Source organism: Melopsittacus undulatus, chromosome 2 (assembly GCF_012275295.1).
Source record: "Melopsittacus undulatus isolate bMelUnd1 chromosome 2, bMelUnd1.mat.Z, whole genome shotgun sequence".
Classification (NCBI taxonomy): Eukaryota; Metazoa; Chordata; class Aves; order Psittaciformes; family Psittaculidae; genus Melopsittacus; species Melopsittacus undulatus.
This window is the reverse complement of record NC_047528.1, coordinates 65982743-65999837: the sequence shown is the minus strand read 5'-3', so window position 1 is coordinate 65999837 and position 17095 is coordinate 65982743. Positions and strand designations below refer to the sequence as shown.

The 17095-nt window shown below is 36.5% G+C and overlaps 1 protein-coding gene across 1 annotated transcript in view; it reads right to left on the bottom strand.

The window, feature by feature from the left end:
• Positions 1–442: 442 nt before the first annotated feature.
• The window catches only part of VWA3B (von Willebrand factor A domain containing 3B), a 60010-nt gene continuing 43357 nt past the window's right edge, over positions 443–17095 (bottom strand). The window contains exons 21-26 of the mRNA XM_034059951.1: positions 14416–14466; positions 12067–12286; positions 3258–3378; positions 2380–2504; positions 1079–1216; positions 443–544 (exon numbers count right to left, since the gene is read on the bottom strand). Coding sequence (XP_033915842.1) covers positions 443–544; positions 1079–1216; positions 2380–2504; positions 3258–3378; positions 12067–12286; positions 14416–14466 — 757 coding nt within the window. The remainder of the gene's footprint in view (positions 545–1078; positions 1217–2379; positions 2505–3257; positions 3379–12066; positions 12287–14415; positions 14467–17095) is intronic.

The window sequence follows — 17095 nt, the reverse complement described above, 5'->3', positions numbered from 1 at the left end:
ATTCTACTCTCAGAACTGTCAAATGCTCAAAGGATTACTGCTCTGGGTCCCACAATGTCCCTCTATGTATCTGGGCCTTGGTGTCTTCAAAACTAGTAATCAGATGTAAGCAGTCTACAACAAATAGATAATCCATTTCACCTTTCAACAATCCTCTAACAGCTTCCTGAGGCTAAACTTCAAACCCTCTCATCCCACCAATGTTTCCAAAATAAAAATAGGGCAATAAATTTACAGATAATAAAATGGTATGATGGACAGTTACTGCTCTTCTGCTTCACACACTTGTGGGTCAAATCACTTGGCTGCATGCGTAGAGCAAACCTGTTCACAACTATTGTTAGAGTACTACATATGGAAATCTTGACACCATAGTTGAACCCAAAGTACAACATTTAGGATTCATGCAAAATAATTTTTATATTTTTAAGTTCAAACATACTCACATCATATAATCCACCATCTGTACCATTCTGATATACCGACAGGAAAAAGCATACTTCATTTGGCTGATTTTAATAAGCCTGCTTCTTACACAGTGTTCCTGCAATAATACAATCAACATTCACCTAATTTAAATCAAAATCTCAGAAACAATGAAGAGACATACATATAAAAAGTCAACTGTTTTAGTTTAACTGTAATCAGCCTCTAAATAAAAAAAAGTTTCAAGTACAAATGTACATTTTCTACACTACGAAAACCACAGTGAAATTATCATGATGGCTTGCAAGCAAACAAATAAACATAATTAAATGAATCAAAGACTATAGTGACCGTAATAAAACTCCATATGTTTCTCATTTTAGCAGCATGGAGCTTGTGAAAGCCACCAAATAGATCATAGCTGAAAGAAGAGTACGATTTAAGAAGAAATTATTCGACAGAATTTCTTGGTTCATGTCTATTACATGAGCTCTTTATCAATTGAGCTCTAAAATCTAATTTGCTTTGGTGAAATAGAGATAGGGATTGGAACAGTGAATTCATTAGCCTGGAAAATTTTATCTGCCTTATCAAAAAATCAAGCAATGGTAATACTATTGTTAAATTGATATAATCTTTTAGGTTTGCTTACTTTCCTGTTGTTGAACATCAGAACTGTGTACAGTTTGTCACCCATTTCCAAGTTCTTTGGTGTTGCTATGACAATGGCAGGCACATAATATTCATTTCCTGTCTGTGTCCCAGTTCTGGCAAACACGTAGTCTCCAACCTGCACATCAGGAAAGCATCAGTTTGCAAGAACTTTGTAACTTACGAGTTTTACAAGACAGAAAAAGTAAATATGAAAATATTTTTATGCAAATCATCATTCTAACATGTTCCCATGCTTTAATATAGATCTTTAAAAGGCAAGAACTTGGTCCTTGCATGTACCAATCGCTCATAATTTCCACTGAATCAGGGAGAGAACATAAAACAAAAATGAATGACAGAGTCCTACTAAATGTACTAGGGCTCAACAAGCAAGTCAAACTGAACGAGGAAACTCTTACAATTCCTAATTCTCTTAGACTTTATGCAAATTTATATGTATTTAATGAGCAAAATTTTAAACCAACCTTGGGAGTTTTAGAGAATTCCGTATATAATTAACCTATAAAAATTATTTTAAAAAATAACATAGAAGTCACAACTTTCTATCAATTTCTGCAGATCTTCTTTGTAGTTGGATGTTCCCTATGGAATGCCAGGAACCTCTAGATCAGGATTTGACTTGATACCAAACAGAAAAGAAAAGCATGTCTCTAGTTTCAAGTGTAAGGAAGAAGTCACAAAAATGCTTCTTGTATTCAAAACAACTGAATCCATTCTGTGTTCTTTTTGTATCTATCATCTCCTGTGTAAAACAAGAATCACCTGAAAAAACAACTGTGATTACAATAGTCAGGTGATACATTTTAAACAAAACCAGAAATGGAATACATTTTTTCCATTACTGTTATTTGCCTTAATATGAGGTTGTTTGCTGGATTTAAAATAAGCTGTGAAAAACAAATGGTTATAACCTGCTGTTCATCACACTGTATATAAAAGGCTCTACTTGATTTGCAATCCCGGTGCTAGGAAACAATCATTCTCCTGCAAAAAGCTCACCTTTCTTCCATAGATAGGCAAATACTCATTTTTTAGAAAGAAATAATAGAGAATTCTAATAAACAAAGAAATAGGATTGCAATGAAAACAAGCTCCAAACAAATTAAAAAGTAACATGTTAAAAATAGCATGATATTACTATCACTAAAAACTCTTCTTTAGAATAAAAATTTTATATAAAAGTGGAGTTTTTTTAATCTATCCTTTATTCTATGTGTGACCAAATGAACAAAATTAAAAAAGCATATTTGCTGTCTTAAAAAAAATACGATTTTTCACCTGCAGATACGGGCATGGCATAGCACCTCCCACAGGTATAATGAACTTCACAGGTACAATACAGGTCTCCCCATTGCTTAAGTCAACAAGTGCACAGGTAGAACTGATATTCTTTATCACAGTTCCTAAAAAAATAACATAATAAAATATTAAAATGATTTTTCTTTTATCACTGAGGTCAAATGCATCTATACTATACACTCTTCATTTTCATTTAGCTAAAATAAGCTGTGCCAGGGCAATAGAGACATATGTACCTAAGAAAAAAATAAAGTCTTAGTAACCATTCTTAATAATGCCATAAAAGTAAAACAAAGGATAATTTTCAAGACCAGGTCTGAAATGCGTAAGTTGGTCTGGGTGGGTGATAGCTGACATAATGAAGCTATTTCCACAGTTAAAAATGCATAATTAAAAAAAACCCAAGTAAACAAGTAAAGGTAACACAAAAGCAAACACATACACACGTGGGGTTTTTTTATGAAAAAAAAAGAACATGATTTTACCTACTGATCTTTCTGATTCAAAACTCAGTAAAAAGGCAGAAGCATTTAGCGAATTATTTGAACATATTCAAAAGCTTGTTTTTCCGAAACACTTAAGGGAAACATCAAAGGGGTATAGGTGGATACTCTTGGATACTCATTTAAAAGGATTTCCTTCTGCACTTATATAAATGCATCTAACTTTACAAAAGGTATGTCTTTTTATAAATGTATATATGTACATATACAAGTTATATATTCTTTTTTTCATGCAGATGCACATGTAATATTAAATCTGATTAAGGTAGAAGTAGCTAATTATGAGCAAAACTAATGTTTTATCAGGCTTAAGAAACTCTAAATGGTATTTAAAATGTGGACACAAATATATACCTGGATAATAAAATCCTGTGATGTCTGATCTTGCAATCACCTTTTGGCTTTTGTGAGTTGCAAATACTTGGCCTTTTTTGGGTTTTTTAGATTTTGACTTCACAGTTCCTTCTTCAAGTCTCTGTAATTTGAGACAGTTATATTTTTCACAACAGCTAAGCCAGTCAGCCTCAATCTATCCCTTGGGACTGACTAAAACTTTAGGCAATGTAACGTTATGACCCCTGCAGACAATCCACAGTAAACTTGAATTATTTTAAACAGTCAGGATTGTTGTAAGCAGAAGAAACAATGCTACAGAAAGTACTCACAGATAAGATCATCTAAGAGTTCTCACTATAAAATCCTGTTCTACATGGTCATAACAATACCCGTATTTTCAGGTGTTCAGGAAGAAATTTACCTTGATGAATTATTGCTCTGGCTGTCATTTTCCTAGAAAAAAAAATCTATCCTTTTTCAAGGATGAGGTAACAAAAAATCAACTGATTTTGTAGAATAAGTGAAGGTGCTATACACATTTAATTTTATCCAGATAGGTGAGTCTTCACAGTAATTTATTTTCACTGAAAGTACCTCACTGTACAGAATGACTGATTAAAAATCAAATATGGAATCAAAATTTAAAAGAAAATGAATCTTGAAGTGTATGAAAAAATGGTTACAAACTATAAAGTACAAATTAAAATTTTCAGCACTTTTAAAACACTCCAGCTTAGCAAAATATTACACCACATTTTCCAGAGCTGCCTCTGTCCATCATTCAGCCCTGCTAGTTTGGGCTCTTCATAGACTAATTGTCCTTCTTGTGGTGCAGCTTCACAGACTACAGCTCCTGGTATGTACTACACACATACAGAACACTGGAACTTACTTCTGAATTGCTCATAAATAGGTCTGGGGGACCACACACTGGATGGTAAGCATAGAAATACCAATGCAGCTGGCTTCCTCTGGACTGACTCAACTCCTAGTTGAAGTCAGTGACTGCAATTAGTAGTAACTGAATGAAGAATGCAAAATGTATGATGGATCCCACACCACAACAGAGGCAGGGGGCTGTATTTTTCACAGTATGTGAAAAATAGTCAAAGACTCACAAATAACAAGTGAAACTGTGTAAAAATATACTGCTGGGCTGTCTGAGTTTCTGCATACCTGACTTTACAGTCACCATATGCTTTCACATTAAAACCTTTTATATCTCACATTAAAATACATAGAGTCTCAGCGTTATTTGCCTTTAAAGTAAATTATATTCCTGAATCCCTTTTTTTCTAGAGTAAAGAATTTCTTCCCATTAAGGACATCTCTTTTACAGGAAGTTTTGAGAGGAGTGAACTATTACATGGATATGTCAGAATGTGAAAGAACACTTCACATATTACTTTCCTGAAAAGATTTCATTAAAACTGATGACATAGCAATGTTTTCTTTGTTGTTGAAAAGTTTGTAATTTCAGTATTTTTGTAATCCCAGTATTATCATAAGTATATTTCAATAATCCTTAAGGATGACACTGTAATTTATATTTACTGCAACAACTGCAAATTAGTTCTTGAAAAAGTCTATTCTATTCTTCATACTGTTCACAATAATGTTTCTCAATATAAATAATAAGCAAGGGCAATGTTAAATAAATTAATTCTCCCATTAACTTTTAAAACCATTTGCAAACATCCATCTTATATCTGGTTTCTTTCACTCACAAAAACACACAGCTTGAAATCTTGAACTTTTCCACAGATCTAAACACTGTTCTGAAAAACAGCCATAACTCAGCCTCCTAAACACCCCTGCTTGCCAGGTTGTGTACGATCTGCTTCATTGTTTATGTTATTTTTCTTCCTGATAAGATATATTTTGTTTGAGACTTGATTTTTGGTAATAATGATGGGAAAGATGGGAATGGGAATAATTAAATTGTTCGCTCTCAGTTTCACTATAACTGTCACAAACTTTTTTTTCAATCTTTCAGGCAAAAGTCATAAACAGACCTAAAAAAAGTCCTAAAAATAAGCAAGACAAACATAAAAAAGGCAAAGAGATATTTTAAATGGGAGATATGTGGGGGTTTTCTAGTTTATTCTTTACCCCTACAGAATATAAATTATATCAACAGCTCTGTTTTTCAGAATCAGTCTGAACTAGAGACTCCTCACAGCGGTTAACTGCCTGCTTGAAGTACAACCTAACAAAGGCTGATTTTAGTGGAGATGTACAGATCCACAGACACAAAAAGGCATTTGGGTAAACCATTTACTTAATTCCTCAGGCTCCAAAGGGACAGCTGCTGATGAATATTTATTATCAACTAATTTGTAATGCTTGACTAATAACTTGGGCAACTTCCAGCACTCTGCATTAATCCAAACACTAAAGACTGCACTATTTCCTGAAAAATTCACAATGAAGGCACCAAGTCCTTCAGAATTCAGGTAGCTCAGAAATACTGTCTAAATTCAAACAGAATCACAGAATCACAGAATAGTTAGGGTTGGAAAGGACCTTAAGATCATCTAGTTCCAACCCCCCTGCCATGGGCAGGGACACCTCACACTAAACCACGTCACCCAAGGCTTCATCCAGCCTGGCCTTGAACACAGCCAAGGATGGATGGAGCATTCACAACTTTCCTGGGCAACCCATTCCAGTGCTTCACCACCCTAACAGTAAAGAATTTCTTCCTTATATCCAATCTAAACCTCCCCTGTTTAAGTTTCAACCCGTTACTCCTGGTCCTATCACTACAGTCCCTAATGAAGAGTTCCTCTCCAGCATCCCTGTAGGCCCCCTTCAGATACTGGAAGGCTGCTATGAGGTCTCCACTCAGCCTTCTCTTCTCCAGGCTGAACAGCCCCGACTTTCTCAGCCTGTCTTCTTATGGGAGGTGCTCCAGTCCCCTGATCATCCTCGTGGCCTCCTCTGGACTTGTTCCAATAGTTCCATGTCCTTTTTATGTTGAGGTCGCCAGAACTGCACATAATACTCCAAGTGAGATCTCACGAGAGCAGAGTAGAGGGGCAGGATCACCTCCTTGGACCTGCTGGTCAAGCTCCTTTTGATGCAGCCCAGGATACGATTGGCTTTCTGGGCTGTGAGTGCACACTGAAGCTGGCTCATGTTCATTTTTTCATTGACCAACACCCCCAAGTCCTTCTCCGCAGGGCTGCTCTGAATCTCATCTCTGCCCAACCTGTAGCTGTGCCTGGGATTGCTCCGCGAATCCATCTCTGGCAATTCCATCTCTTTCTTCTCACACAGCCCTCAGGTGTTCAGCACAATTGACCCAGACACTGTCAGAGTGCCCATTTCTGAGATATCATTCTCCAGTACTTTTATTACTATAAAATATATATTACTATATAAATATAATAAATATATAAATAAATATAAAAATATTAAAAAGTTATAAATATATAAATAAATATTTATATATAGTAATATAAATATATAAATATTTATATTACTATAAAAATATAACTGTTATTTTCACCCTGATTAGCTCTGCTTCTGTTGAAGGCAATATATTAAACCACAGGAGGTAAAGGACACTTTGACTACCTTTGCCTTACCTGATGCATTTTTAAATTCTTTTTCAAAAAGATTAGGTTTTGCTGTACTTTTCTACTTTTCTATAAGTAAGAATGGATAGGCAGACTACCCACAGATCTCCATGTGTCTTGGTTCTAACTTTGGCTTTTCACAATCCTGACACCTCCAGAGCCAAGCAACCACTGCTCTTTCCTGGCTTTCAGTGGCAACAAACTTGTTTCATGTAGACAAATGTCCAATTTTATGAAAGTGCTTAACTTGTAGATACACAATGGCTGTCCAGCAGGTTACTTCACTGCTGACAATGGAAAATTTGACAAAACATTTCTAGGAAGTTATAATTTTTTTCTTGTTGCACTATTTGAGATACTTCTTTTCCCTTTTCTCACTAAAGAGATACAAGAACAACTGCAGGCAATGCCAAGCTGTTTAGGAAACATGAATGCAAAAACTGTATCAACAGGCAGTGATTAGTGATCCTTAAACAGTAAGGAAGAATGAGAAGTGTAAGAAATAGAACACCAGGAAATAGAAGAAACTGCCAAGGGAGATCTAGAATTTCCAATCTTGTAAAGAATCAAGTCCCAGTTATACATGTTAAATTTGGAATAATTAAATCAATTACACATGAAATATTTTTTTTTTCAGAGAGAACAGAGTCAGTGAGCCCTTTCTACCCAAAGAAACACATTATGTTTATTAACTATTTTAAGGGGGGGGGGGGGGGGGTCACCTAATGGGTTATACCCATGGTGACCATTCAGTACAGTCACGAAGAAAACTAAGCCTTGCTCATTTGAGCTCATCCTAAGGGAAATACAGTACTTTAAAAAGTATATTCATAAGGAGAATTAATCCTTAGCAATGAATGCAGCTTTATTTCTCTGCAGGTTCTGAATTCCATTCATATGCAGAAACAGAAATATTTAGTATGAGAAGAAATGTTCTCTATCATTCACAAAGGCCAGATTATAATACAGGTGAAATAAATACTCTATGTGAAAATGTCAGTCCTGAACAGAATACACCAAACTCTTCTGGAAATTATCATGCTTGGAGAACAGTAATGCCATGACCCCAGTAGACCTGAGATTGTCTAACGAGAAGTGGGTAAGGCATTCTGGACAATTCCTTTTACTAGGTAACATCATGTTGCAAGCAGCTTCATAATTCAGTGAAAAAAGACATAATAAGAAATGATGTCTGACTGTTAAGGAACTGAGTAAACTGAATATAATACAGTCTACTATAACCCCCCAATTAGGTAATCATAAATGTTCAGTGGTTTATATTTTGCTTTATAAAAACCACATGTGTTTCCTCATTTCCCAAAGCGTTTACTTCTTGCATCACTAAAGGTCTTCAGTCATCTCACAGTCCTGTGCAGACAGATGTCTACTTCATCCTCCTCCAATAAGACAGACACTGGCATACCTTGCCTTTCACAGATATATGCAAACCTATCAGCCTGAACACAATACCAGGGAAGGTCACAGAGGGAGGATAACCAGGTCATTAATTCAACTGTAGGCTTAAACAGAAAGCTCTCATAGCAAGGACATCCAAAAAGGATTACTAATTCTTTTAAGAAGTTGTGTAGGTAATTAAGAAACCTTAAAGGCTACAAAACTAAGTGGGTGTATTTTTAGTTTAGTGAAAAAAAAATAGCTGGAAATGTAAGACTGTTTTGTTGAGTAGACTTCCAGGGTAATTGCGATTTTTCTACCATCTCACAATCGCAATTTTCATTCAGTGCAGTATCAGCTATTTCCTTGCTGTAACGCATTTCAGCTGGCAGTTTATTTTCTTATACTCATTTTGTAGATAGACATCACAGTTGGAAAAACCTTTGACAGCATTTTTAAAAGCCTCCTTTTTTATGTTTCTTCACCACATAAACAGAACTCTAATTACATCTGCATTTCTGCCTCTCACTCCTAATGCCTTTCAGTTGCAGATTAGCAGTTACTGAAGATGGTACTCTGATTAGGCTCCTAAAGCAGGTTGACTCAGGATAAGTGATTGCACAGTGTTAATCACATCATGTCTGAGAGCACACAGTGGTTGTTTCAAGGCAACAGTAAAATTACAGTCAACAAATGAAATGTGAACATGCTTCTGCTGCTCTTATACTGGGACATTGTATGGCAGAGGCAAAATAATAATCAAAATAGCCACATTAGCAATGTAATATTTTCAGACTAACACAAAATAAATAAAGATCATCTGGTTTTTGAAGACATTAAAATGTTTTCAAATGTACAGACTCACAGGAAAAAAATCTCAAAAACTAGAGAAAACTGAATGTGATACTTCCATAGTCACTTATTTTCATGGCCCGTGCTGTCATAATACTTCCTATTCAATTTAACAACGTTTTATAACTTAAGTCATAGAATGTAAAAGGCCACAGCTCATTGTGAAAATTATTGTTGATCGTGGTGAAAACAGAGGTATATCTCAGTCAAGAAGCGTCAAAACAAAAGATTTTTGTTATACTCTGGTAAGCAGAGGATATGGATATTTGTCATAATTTACAGTTATAATTTCAATTGTACATTCTCATTCATTACTGAGTATGTCTGTACTGTGCTCATTTGAGTTTCACTTAGCTGACCTCTTCAAATTAACATGTGTGTGTATACACACATATTTGCAAACACAGACATGTATACATCAGGGCAAAAAAGAACCACTATCTGGGCTGCATCAAAAGAAGCGTGACCAGCAGGTAGAAAGAGGTGATCCTGCCCCTCTACTCTGCTCTCATGAGACCTCACTTGGAGTATTGTGTGCAGTTCTGGTGTCCTCAACATAAAAAGGATACGGAACTGTTGGAACAAGTCCAGAGGAGGCCACGAGGATGATCAGGGGACTGGAGCACCTCCCATACAAAGATAGGCTGAGAAAGTTGGGGCTGTTCAGCCTGGAGAAGAGAAGGCTGAGTGGAGACCTCATAGCAGCCTTCCAGTATCTGAAGGGGGCCTACAGGGGTGCTGGGGAGGGACTATTCATTAGGGACTGTAGTGATAGGATGAGGGGTAATGGGTTGAAACTTAAACAGGGGAAGTTTAGACTGGATCTAAGGAAGAAATTCTTTACTGTTAGGGTGGTGAGGCACTGGAATGGGTTGCCCAGGGATTTTGTGAATGCTCCATCCCTGGCAGTGTTCGAGGCCAGGTTGGATGAAGCCTTGGGTGATATGGTTTATTGTGAGGTGTCCCTGCCCATGGAAGGGGGATTGGAACTAGATGATCTTAAGGTTCTTTCAAACCCTAACTATTCTGTGATTCTATGACCATTTGTGTATGATTCCTACATAATACAGCACTCAGAACAAGTCCAGAGGAGGGCCATGAGGATGATCAGGGGACTGGAGCACCTCCCGTATGAAGACAGGCTGAGAAAGTTGGGGCTGTTCAGCCTGGAGAAGAGAAGGCTGCGTGGAGACCTCAGAGCAGCCTTCCAGTATCTGAAGGGGGCATATAGGAAGGCTGGGGAGGGACTATTCATTAGGGACTGTAGTGATAAGACAAGGGGTAATGGGTTGAAACTTAAACAGCAGAGGTTTAGACTGGATATAAGGAAGAAATTCTTTACTGTTAGGGTGGTGAGGTACTGGAATGGGTTGCCCAGGGAGGTTGTGAATGCTCCATCCCTGGCAGTGTTCAAGACCAGCTTGGATGAAGCCTTGGGTGACATGGTTTAGTGTGAGGTGTCCCTGCCCATGGCAGGGGGTTTGGAACTAGATGATCTTAAGGTCCTTTCTATCCCTAACTATTCTGTGATTCTATGATTCTATGATTCTGTGATTCTATGATTCACTGAAACTAGACCAACCTTCAAGTTCAGTCAGAGTAGTTTACCTCACTCAATGATATGAAGCAATGAACAAGAAAAGCAATATGTTAATATATGAGCTTTTTGATTAAATCTCTATTTTTTTACATATCCTCCATCAGAATTTATAAGTCTGAGAAAATATTTTCTTTCTTGTTAATTTCCTAGAGAGCTTGTTTTGATATTATTCTAACACTACCTAGACAGCAGTCCTGCAGAGGCACAGCAGCACTCCCAGTGAAGCACTGTTTGGTGAAGCTTTTAACTGAAAAAATTTGAAACTAAATGAGAGAACTTGTTAAGGTTTTTTTTTTCAAAAGTAACTACTTTGAATTTCAAAGCATCAGTAGTGTTTACAAAAATCTTTCCATCAGGGAAGATTAAATCAATTTTAAAAGCTTATGTCTTTTCTTCATTTCCCAGAGAATTCATACCACTAAGGTGTTATCAATTGATTTTCAAGATGTTCTGAAAGAGTTAAAATAATAACAGGAGTATACAACATTGTAACCAACAATATGTTTTCTGACAGTGTATATCCCAACAGAAAAAGCAAGGACAAAGAAGTATACTCTCCCAATAGGGTAATCTAAAATAACCTACTAGCATTATTTTTATACTTACTGCTTCATGTATTTCTATATGCATTTCATTAAACTACTCAATAGCACTCCAAGTAAAATCAGAGGCTCGTCTGGGAGACATATATATATATATATATGTATATATATATATAAAATCACAAACTTCAATCACAGTTTCAGAGGAGGTAGACTACTTTCTCCTAATATATTAATGGAATGGAGAAAGCACTCTGGCTCACCAAAAGTCAGTGTCCATGATAAACTCCAGATGCCACTTTCTCCATTCACAATACTGAGATCAGCCATCAGTTCATACAAGCCTATATTTTATGGACAACTAAAATTTAGTGTCCAAATATGAAGCTGAATCCAATCTCTTGTCTCCATCTTTTCTCTTCCGAGAAAGATACCATAGAAGCTTACAGCAAATTACTCCAACATAACAAGATTTTTTTAGTTCCGTTTATCAGATATTAACCCAACCACAAATCTTATATCATAATTGCCTTTACTATATCTCTTCTTTCTCTTCTTTCATATATACCTCTACTGTCTTTGGAGAGAAGAAACTTCGTTCTGATTTGTTTCTAAGAGGCTTGATTTGTGTGGTTCTCCCACCTTCAGAACTTTCACTTCCTCCATACTTAGAAAAAAACATGGAATGCTTGCTCTCTTTTTAACTACCTTCATTCCTTGGTCCATTTGTATACTAACTGCCTGTTTTACCAGCTATAATCATGGAATAAAATTATTCCAGAAGCACATATTGATACCTTGGAGGGGGGAAGGAGGGAGAGAGAGGGGAGGGGAAACAATTGCCAATATTTTACCTTTTTATTGTTGCTTAAGCATGATTCTGAGCTTTTCTCAGTTTCCTTTTTGGCAGCTTCCTGAAGATCAGAGGCTTGTTGTTTATATGTTAATGCTGTCAGTACCTCATCTTCTAACAATATTACATCTTCATAGGAAATTGGCCATCCCAAATTCTCTAAAGATTCCAGCAAAGCTTCTTTATGTTGCATATATTGGACTGGCCCATCCTCTTTAAATCTTAAATATAAGTTTAAAAAATTAATAATCAAAGCAGAAAAAAATGACAATACTTTACAAATAGAATCACAAAGGGTAAAGGCAGAATAAAACATCAAATTAATTTAATCTTCTGCATACCACAAGTTCTTGTGTTTCATTCAGCTACTGTTGTGTTTGTCAAACAATCACATCTGCTTTAACCATATGTCAAAAAATGTCATCTACAGAGCAATTCAAGTAGCTGAGCATAGATATCATCCAGTGCCATTTTAGATATCCTAGAGTATGTGGTTCTATATAGAATAAGTAGATCAATAAAAAGCTTGCAGTTACAACTGAGAAATCAGAGAAATCCCTGACCCTTCTGGAGCAGCAGCTATGGTGAACTGGAAGCATCTAGGCAATCTAAAATGGCAAAAGACATCTATTAAGTTTTGATTTGCCACATCACTCTTGACTGATCACATAAAAAAGAGACAAACTCCTTTTGTTTGGTATTCTGCCAGTCTTGCACTGCTCAGTAGTACTCAGTGATCAGGAGTGTGCTTCTATCCATGGTTCAGATTATGTCAATATCCACTTGATTAAAGAGCCAGTTTTAAGATACACCCTGAAGGTACTTATAAACCAAAATGCCAATTAGATACAGTCATCTTGATAAAAATCAAACTCCAAAATCCAGAGGAGGTAGAATTCTTTACATCTCCAACTGGAAGTAACAGACTTCTTTTTAGTACTCAAAAAGTAGCTCTTTTGAGGCTCTTCTCCACAGGTTTGCCAACATTTTTAAAAATGTGAAACCTAGAACTGGGCAGAGTATTTAAGTGTCTGTCTTATCAACACATATAGCCATGGTGATGCCTACCACATTGCCCTACTCTTTGTCACTGCTTATCTTTCTACTCTAGGAACTGCTTTGTATTGAAATTAACCTGACCAGTATAGTTATTTACCTAGATCTTGTTCTCTATTACCTGAATCCATTATTAATTTATAATCAATGTCAAGTAAATTTATCTCCTGAATTGTATTTCCCAACCATTTTGAACACAAGCACAAAATTACCACTTCTCTAGTAAATGCACACTAGCAAACCAGAAAGCTCCTCAATCAATTATTTCAGAACTACTGTAATCGAGTTAGTAGCCTTTATTACTCTTTCTTTCCTGATTACTGATTTGGAAGTATATTGTCACCCTTTTCTAGTACATGAAAATGATCATTCAGATTGTAAGTTTGGAAGAGAAATACATCAAATATTTCAATTGTATGCACTACTATTAAAGATTTAAATATGCCTCTCTAGCAACAGACTGTACAATTGATAGTTCTTTTTTTTTTCTTATGTCCATAATTGGCCATATATTACCAATAATAAAATGTTTTGGATACCACCCTGTCAAATTCTTATACTTTACAACTCATTGTCTATTAACAGACAGCTACTTCCTTTTTTCTTTAATTCTGTGATGTTCTTTTGTTTAACAGTGTTCACTTTCTCCCTGCACCAGAACGGGGTTTTAGCTCTTCTTAGTTCTCTGTGTATTTTTTGCTCAATAGCTTAAGTATTCTTAAAAACATTCTCATTTTCATTACTATTTTTCTACCTAGGAATATCTCATACTAATTCACTTTATTCTCTGAAGTAAAGAGAATCTAACTTCACTGATGTCAGTCTTATTTATACAGTCACTAGTTTTCTAAATCAATATACAGAAATAAGCTTGTTAAAATAGTAAAAAATTCCAGTGTGACATACAGTTCCAGAGCATGCTGTAAAGGTGTTTATTATTCCTTTACAAACCGGTCACTGAAATGTTTTTTACAGGATGAGAGATTTAACTTGATGCCAAAGGCAATGATATGCTGCCCTCCCAAGGCCCTGCCACTTGACATTGATTAAGAGCAGACCAGCACATTCAAGTAGAATGCAAGACTTTTCCTTTAAAAATAATTAGCAATGCAAGAGAATGTCCAGAGTTTAATATTGCTCCATATCACATATTCATTGGTGAAAGTAAAGTATACATATATGTGATATATTCGAAAATAAAACCAGTTGGTTACAGAAATATTGATAAAAAGTATCAAATATTTAGGATCAGCCTTTCAGAGGTAGGTTAGAAAACAGAAAGGTGGTAACTTACTTGTCTCTTTCCTCCTGAGGGAGTGCTCTCCAAATAACTAGATTTAGGCGCCTATTAAAGAAAACAAAGTTGTTTTTGAGAGAATATAGTTCCCTGCGCATCCGATCATCTCAAAGCTAGCTAATAAACAGTTTCTTATGATATCTGCATTGATTTGTATTCCAAGAGCACTGCATCATCAGACTGTATCCTCATCATTCAGCTATGAAATTATCAACTGCAAGAGAAGATGGGAAAACAGCATCTTCCATCAAGTAGCAGCATGACTATTTCAGGGTCATAGAAGGATTAATGGCAATCACTGCTGCTTCTTGCCAGATTTTCTGTGGATGGTTCTCAACAGCACCAGCATGTTAAATCAAATAACAAAACTGATTAAATGCCAGTTAACTTAAACACAGTTCCTTCAATTAAACAGTTTTAGAAAACTGTACCCTGGAGACACACAGAGAGAAATGCTATTTATTTATTTGGTTGTTTTTTTTCTGCTAAGATAACCTCTCAGTTGTGCCATTCAAGTTTCTATTTTGTTAAACTCTGGCTATGAACAAAAACTACAGACAGGAAAACAGAAGGGATTATCCCAAAACAGTGAAGTTCTGAGATCTTTTAAAAACACCACTAAACTTTCTGCTTTTGCTTTTTAGACATAAATTATAATCTCTCATTGGGTCATTTAGCTTACAGTTTTCACTGTTGACATCTCAAACAATTAAGCCACCACACAATTACATCATTTCATACTATAGAAATAAACCTCTACCGAGATTGCTGTAACTGTAGAAAAAATTCCAAACTTCCTCTCATTGTTAAGAAAAATTCGGATTATAACCATCAAACTTTTAACAGTCCTGCCAGATTTACTGGTGCATGTACAAAAAAGCTCATTAACACCAGATTTCTAATATTAATTTCCAATGATTGATTTTATCTACTATAAACAAAACCCCAGCTGTTTTAGAATGTAAATCACTTAATTCATTCACAATCTGCAGTCTCAGCATGCACTAATTAAGCTTATTAAATTAAGCTTATTTCAAACTTCTTACTGTGCACACTTGTAACTAACCCATTTGTAAAAGCTTTTGGCTATACAAGATGATAGACATTTTGAAGCTTTCAGTGGTTTTCTCCTTAAGTACTGGATATTCACTTTGTTATAGTACAGAATTTCTGCTTTTGACACTTTTCTCCAACTAAATCTGATGTTATGGTCCATCTACATATAGGATAGATTCTGTTATGCTTGCTTCTGTTCTTGAAACATATATGGCCTGCTATATTGTTTCATCTATAGACGTCAGAATAAATTTGTGACCAATCACTATTCACAAAGCTGAACTGCAGCCTCTACAAATTCAGTTACTGGAAAAGTACTGTGCATTTAGAGCAAAACATATTTGACTGAGTTGCTGTTCCACATGCAGAAGAAAAGCCATGAGAACTCTTTCTTACATTGTCAATTATAAGGACCTTCAGGCAGACCTCTCTTCTATCCATCTTTTTCACAGTAGTGAACTCAACTTACTATTATAAATGCACTGATTCATTGACCTGTATGGGTAAATGTAAGTAAACAGTTCTTCAAATCACTAAAATTTTAGGGAGACTGTGAAATGCTGTCAATAGAAGATCATCAAAGTTTTACCAGAAAACACTTTTCTTTCCCTCAGAATTGAAGTCAGTTAATGTAAAATATAGAATCATAGAATAGTTAGGGTTGGAAAGGACCTTAAGATCATCTAGTTCCAACCCCCCTGCCATGGGCAGGGACAACTCACACTAAAGCATGCCACTCAAGGCTTCATCCAACCTGGCCTCGAACACTGCCAGGGATGGAGCATTCACAACCTCCCTGGGCAACCCATTCCAGTACCTCACCACCCTCACAGTAAAGAATTTCTTCCTTAGATCCAGCCTAAACTTACCCTAAGTTTTAACCCATTACCCCTTGTCCTATCACTACAGTCCCTAATGAATAGTCCCTCCCCAGCATCCCTGTAGGCCCCCTTCAGATACTGGAAGGCTGCTATGAGGTCTCCACGCAGCCTTCTCTTCTCCAGGCTGAACAGCCTCAACTTTCTCAGCCTGTCTTCATACGGGAGGTGCTCCAGTCCCCTGATCATCCTCGTGGCCTCCTCTGGACTTGTTCCAACAGTTCCGTGTCCTTTTTATGTTGAGGACAGCAGAACTGCACACAATACTCCAAGTGAGGTCTGGCAAGAGCAGAGTAGAGGGGCAGGATCACCTCCTTTGACCTGCTGGTCATGCTCCTTTTGATGCAGCCCAGGATACAGTTGGCTTTCTGGGCTGTGAGCGCACACTGAAGCTGGCTCATGTTCATTTTTTCATTGACCAACACCCCCAAGTCCTTCTCTGCAGGGCTGCTCTGAATCTCTTCTCTGCCCAACCTGTAGCTGTGCCTGGGATTGCTCTGACCCAGGTGTAGGACCTTGCATTTGGCATGGTTAAACTTCATAAGGTTGGCATCAGCCTACCTCACAAGTGTGTTGAGGTTCCTCTGGACGGCATTCCTTCCCTCCAGCATAAATTAAAAGCCTGGCTACCATTGCATGCTTGGGGGATATTCCTCCTTAGGGGTCAAGTTTATTCCCAGAAAGTAAAAGAATGATTTAATTTTTTTAGTACTGAACAAACAGTTATTATTTCCTAGCCTATT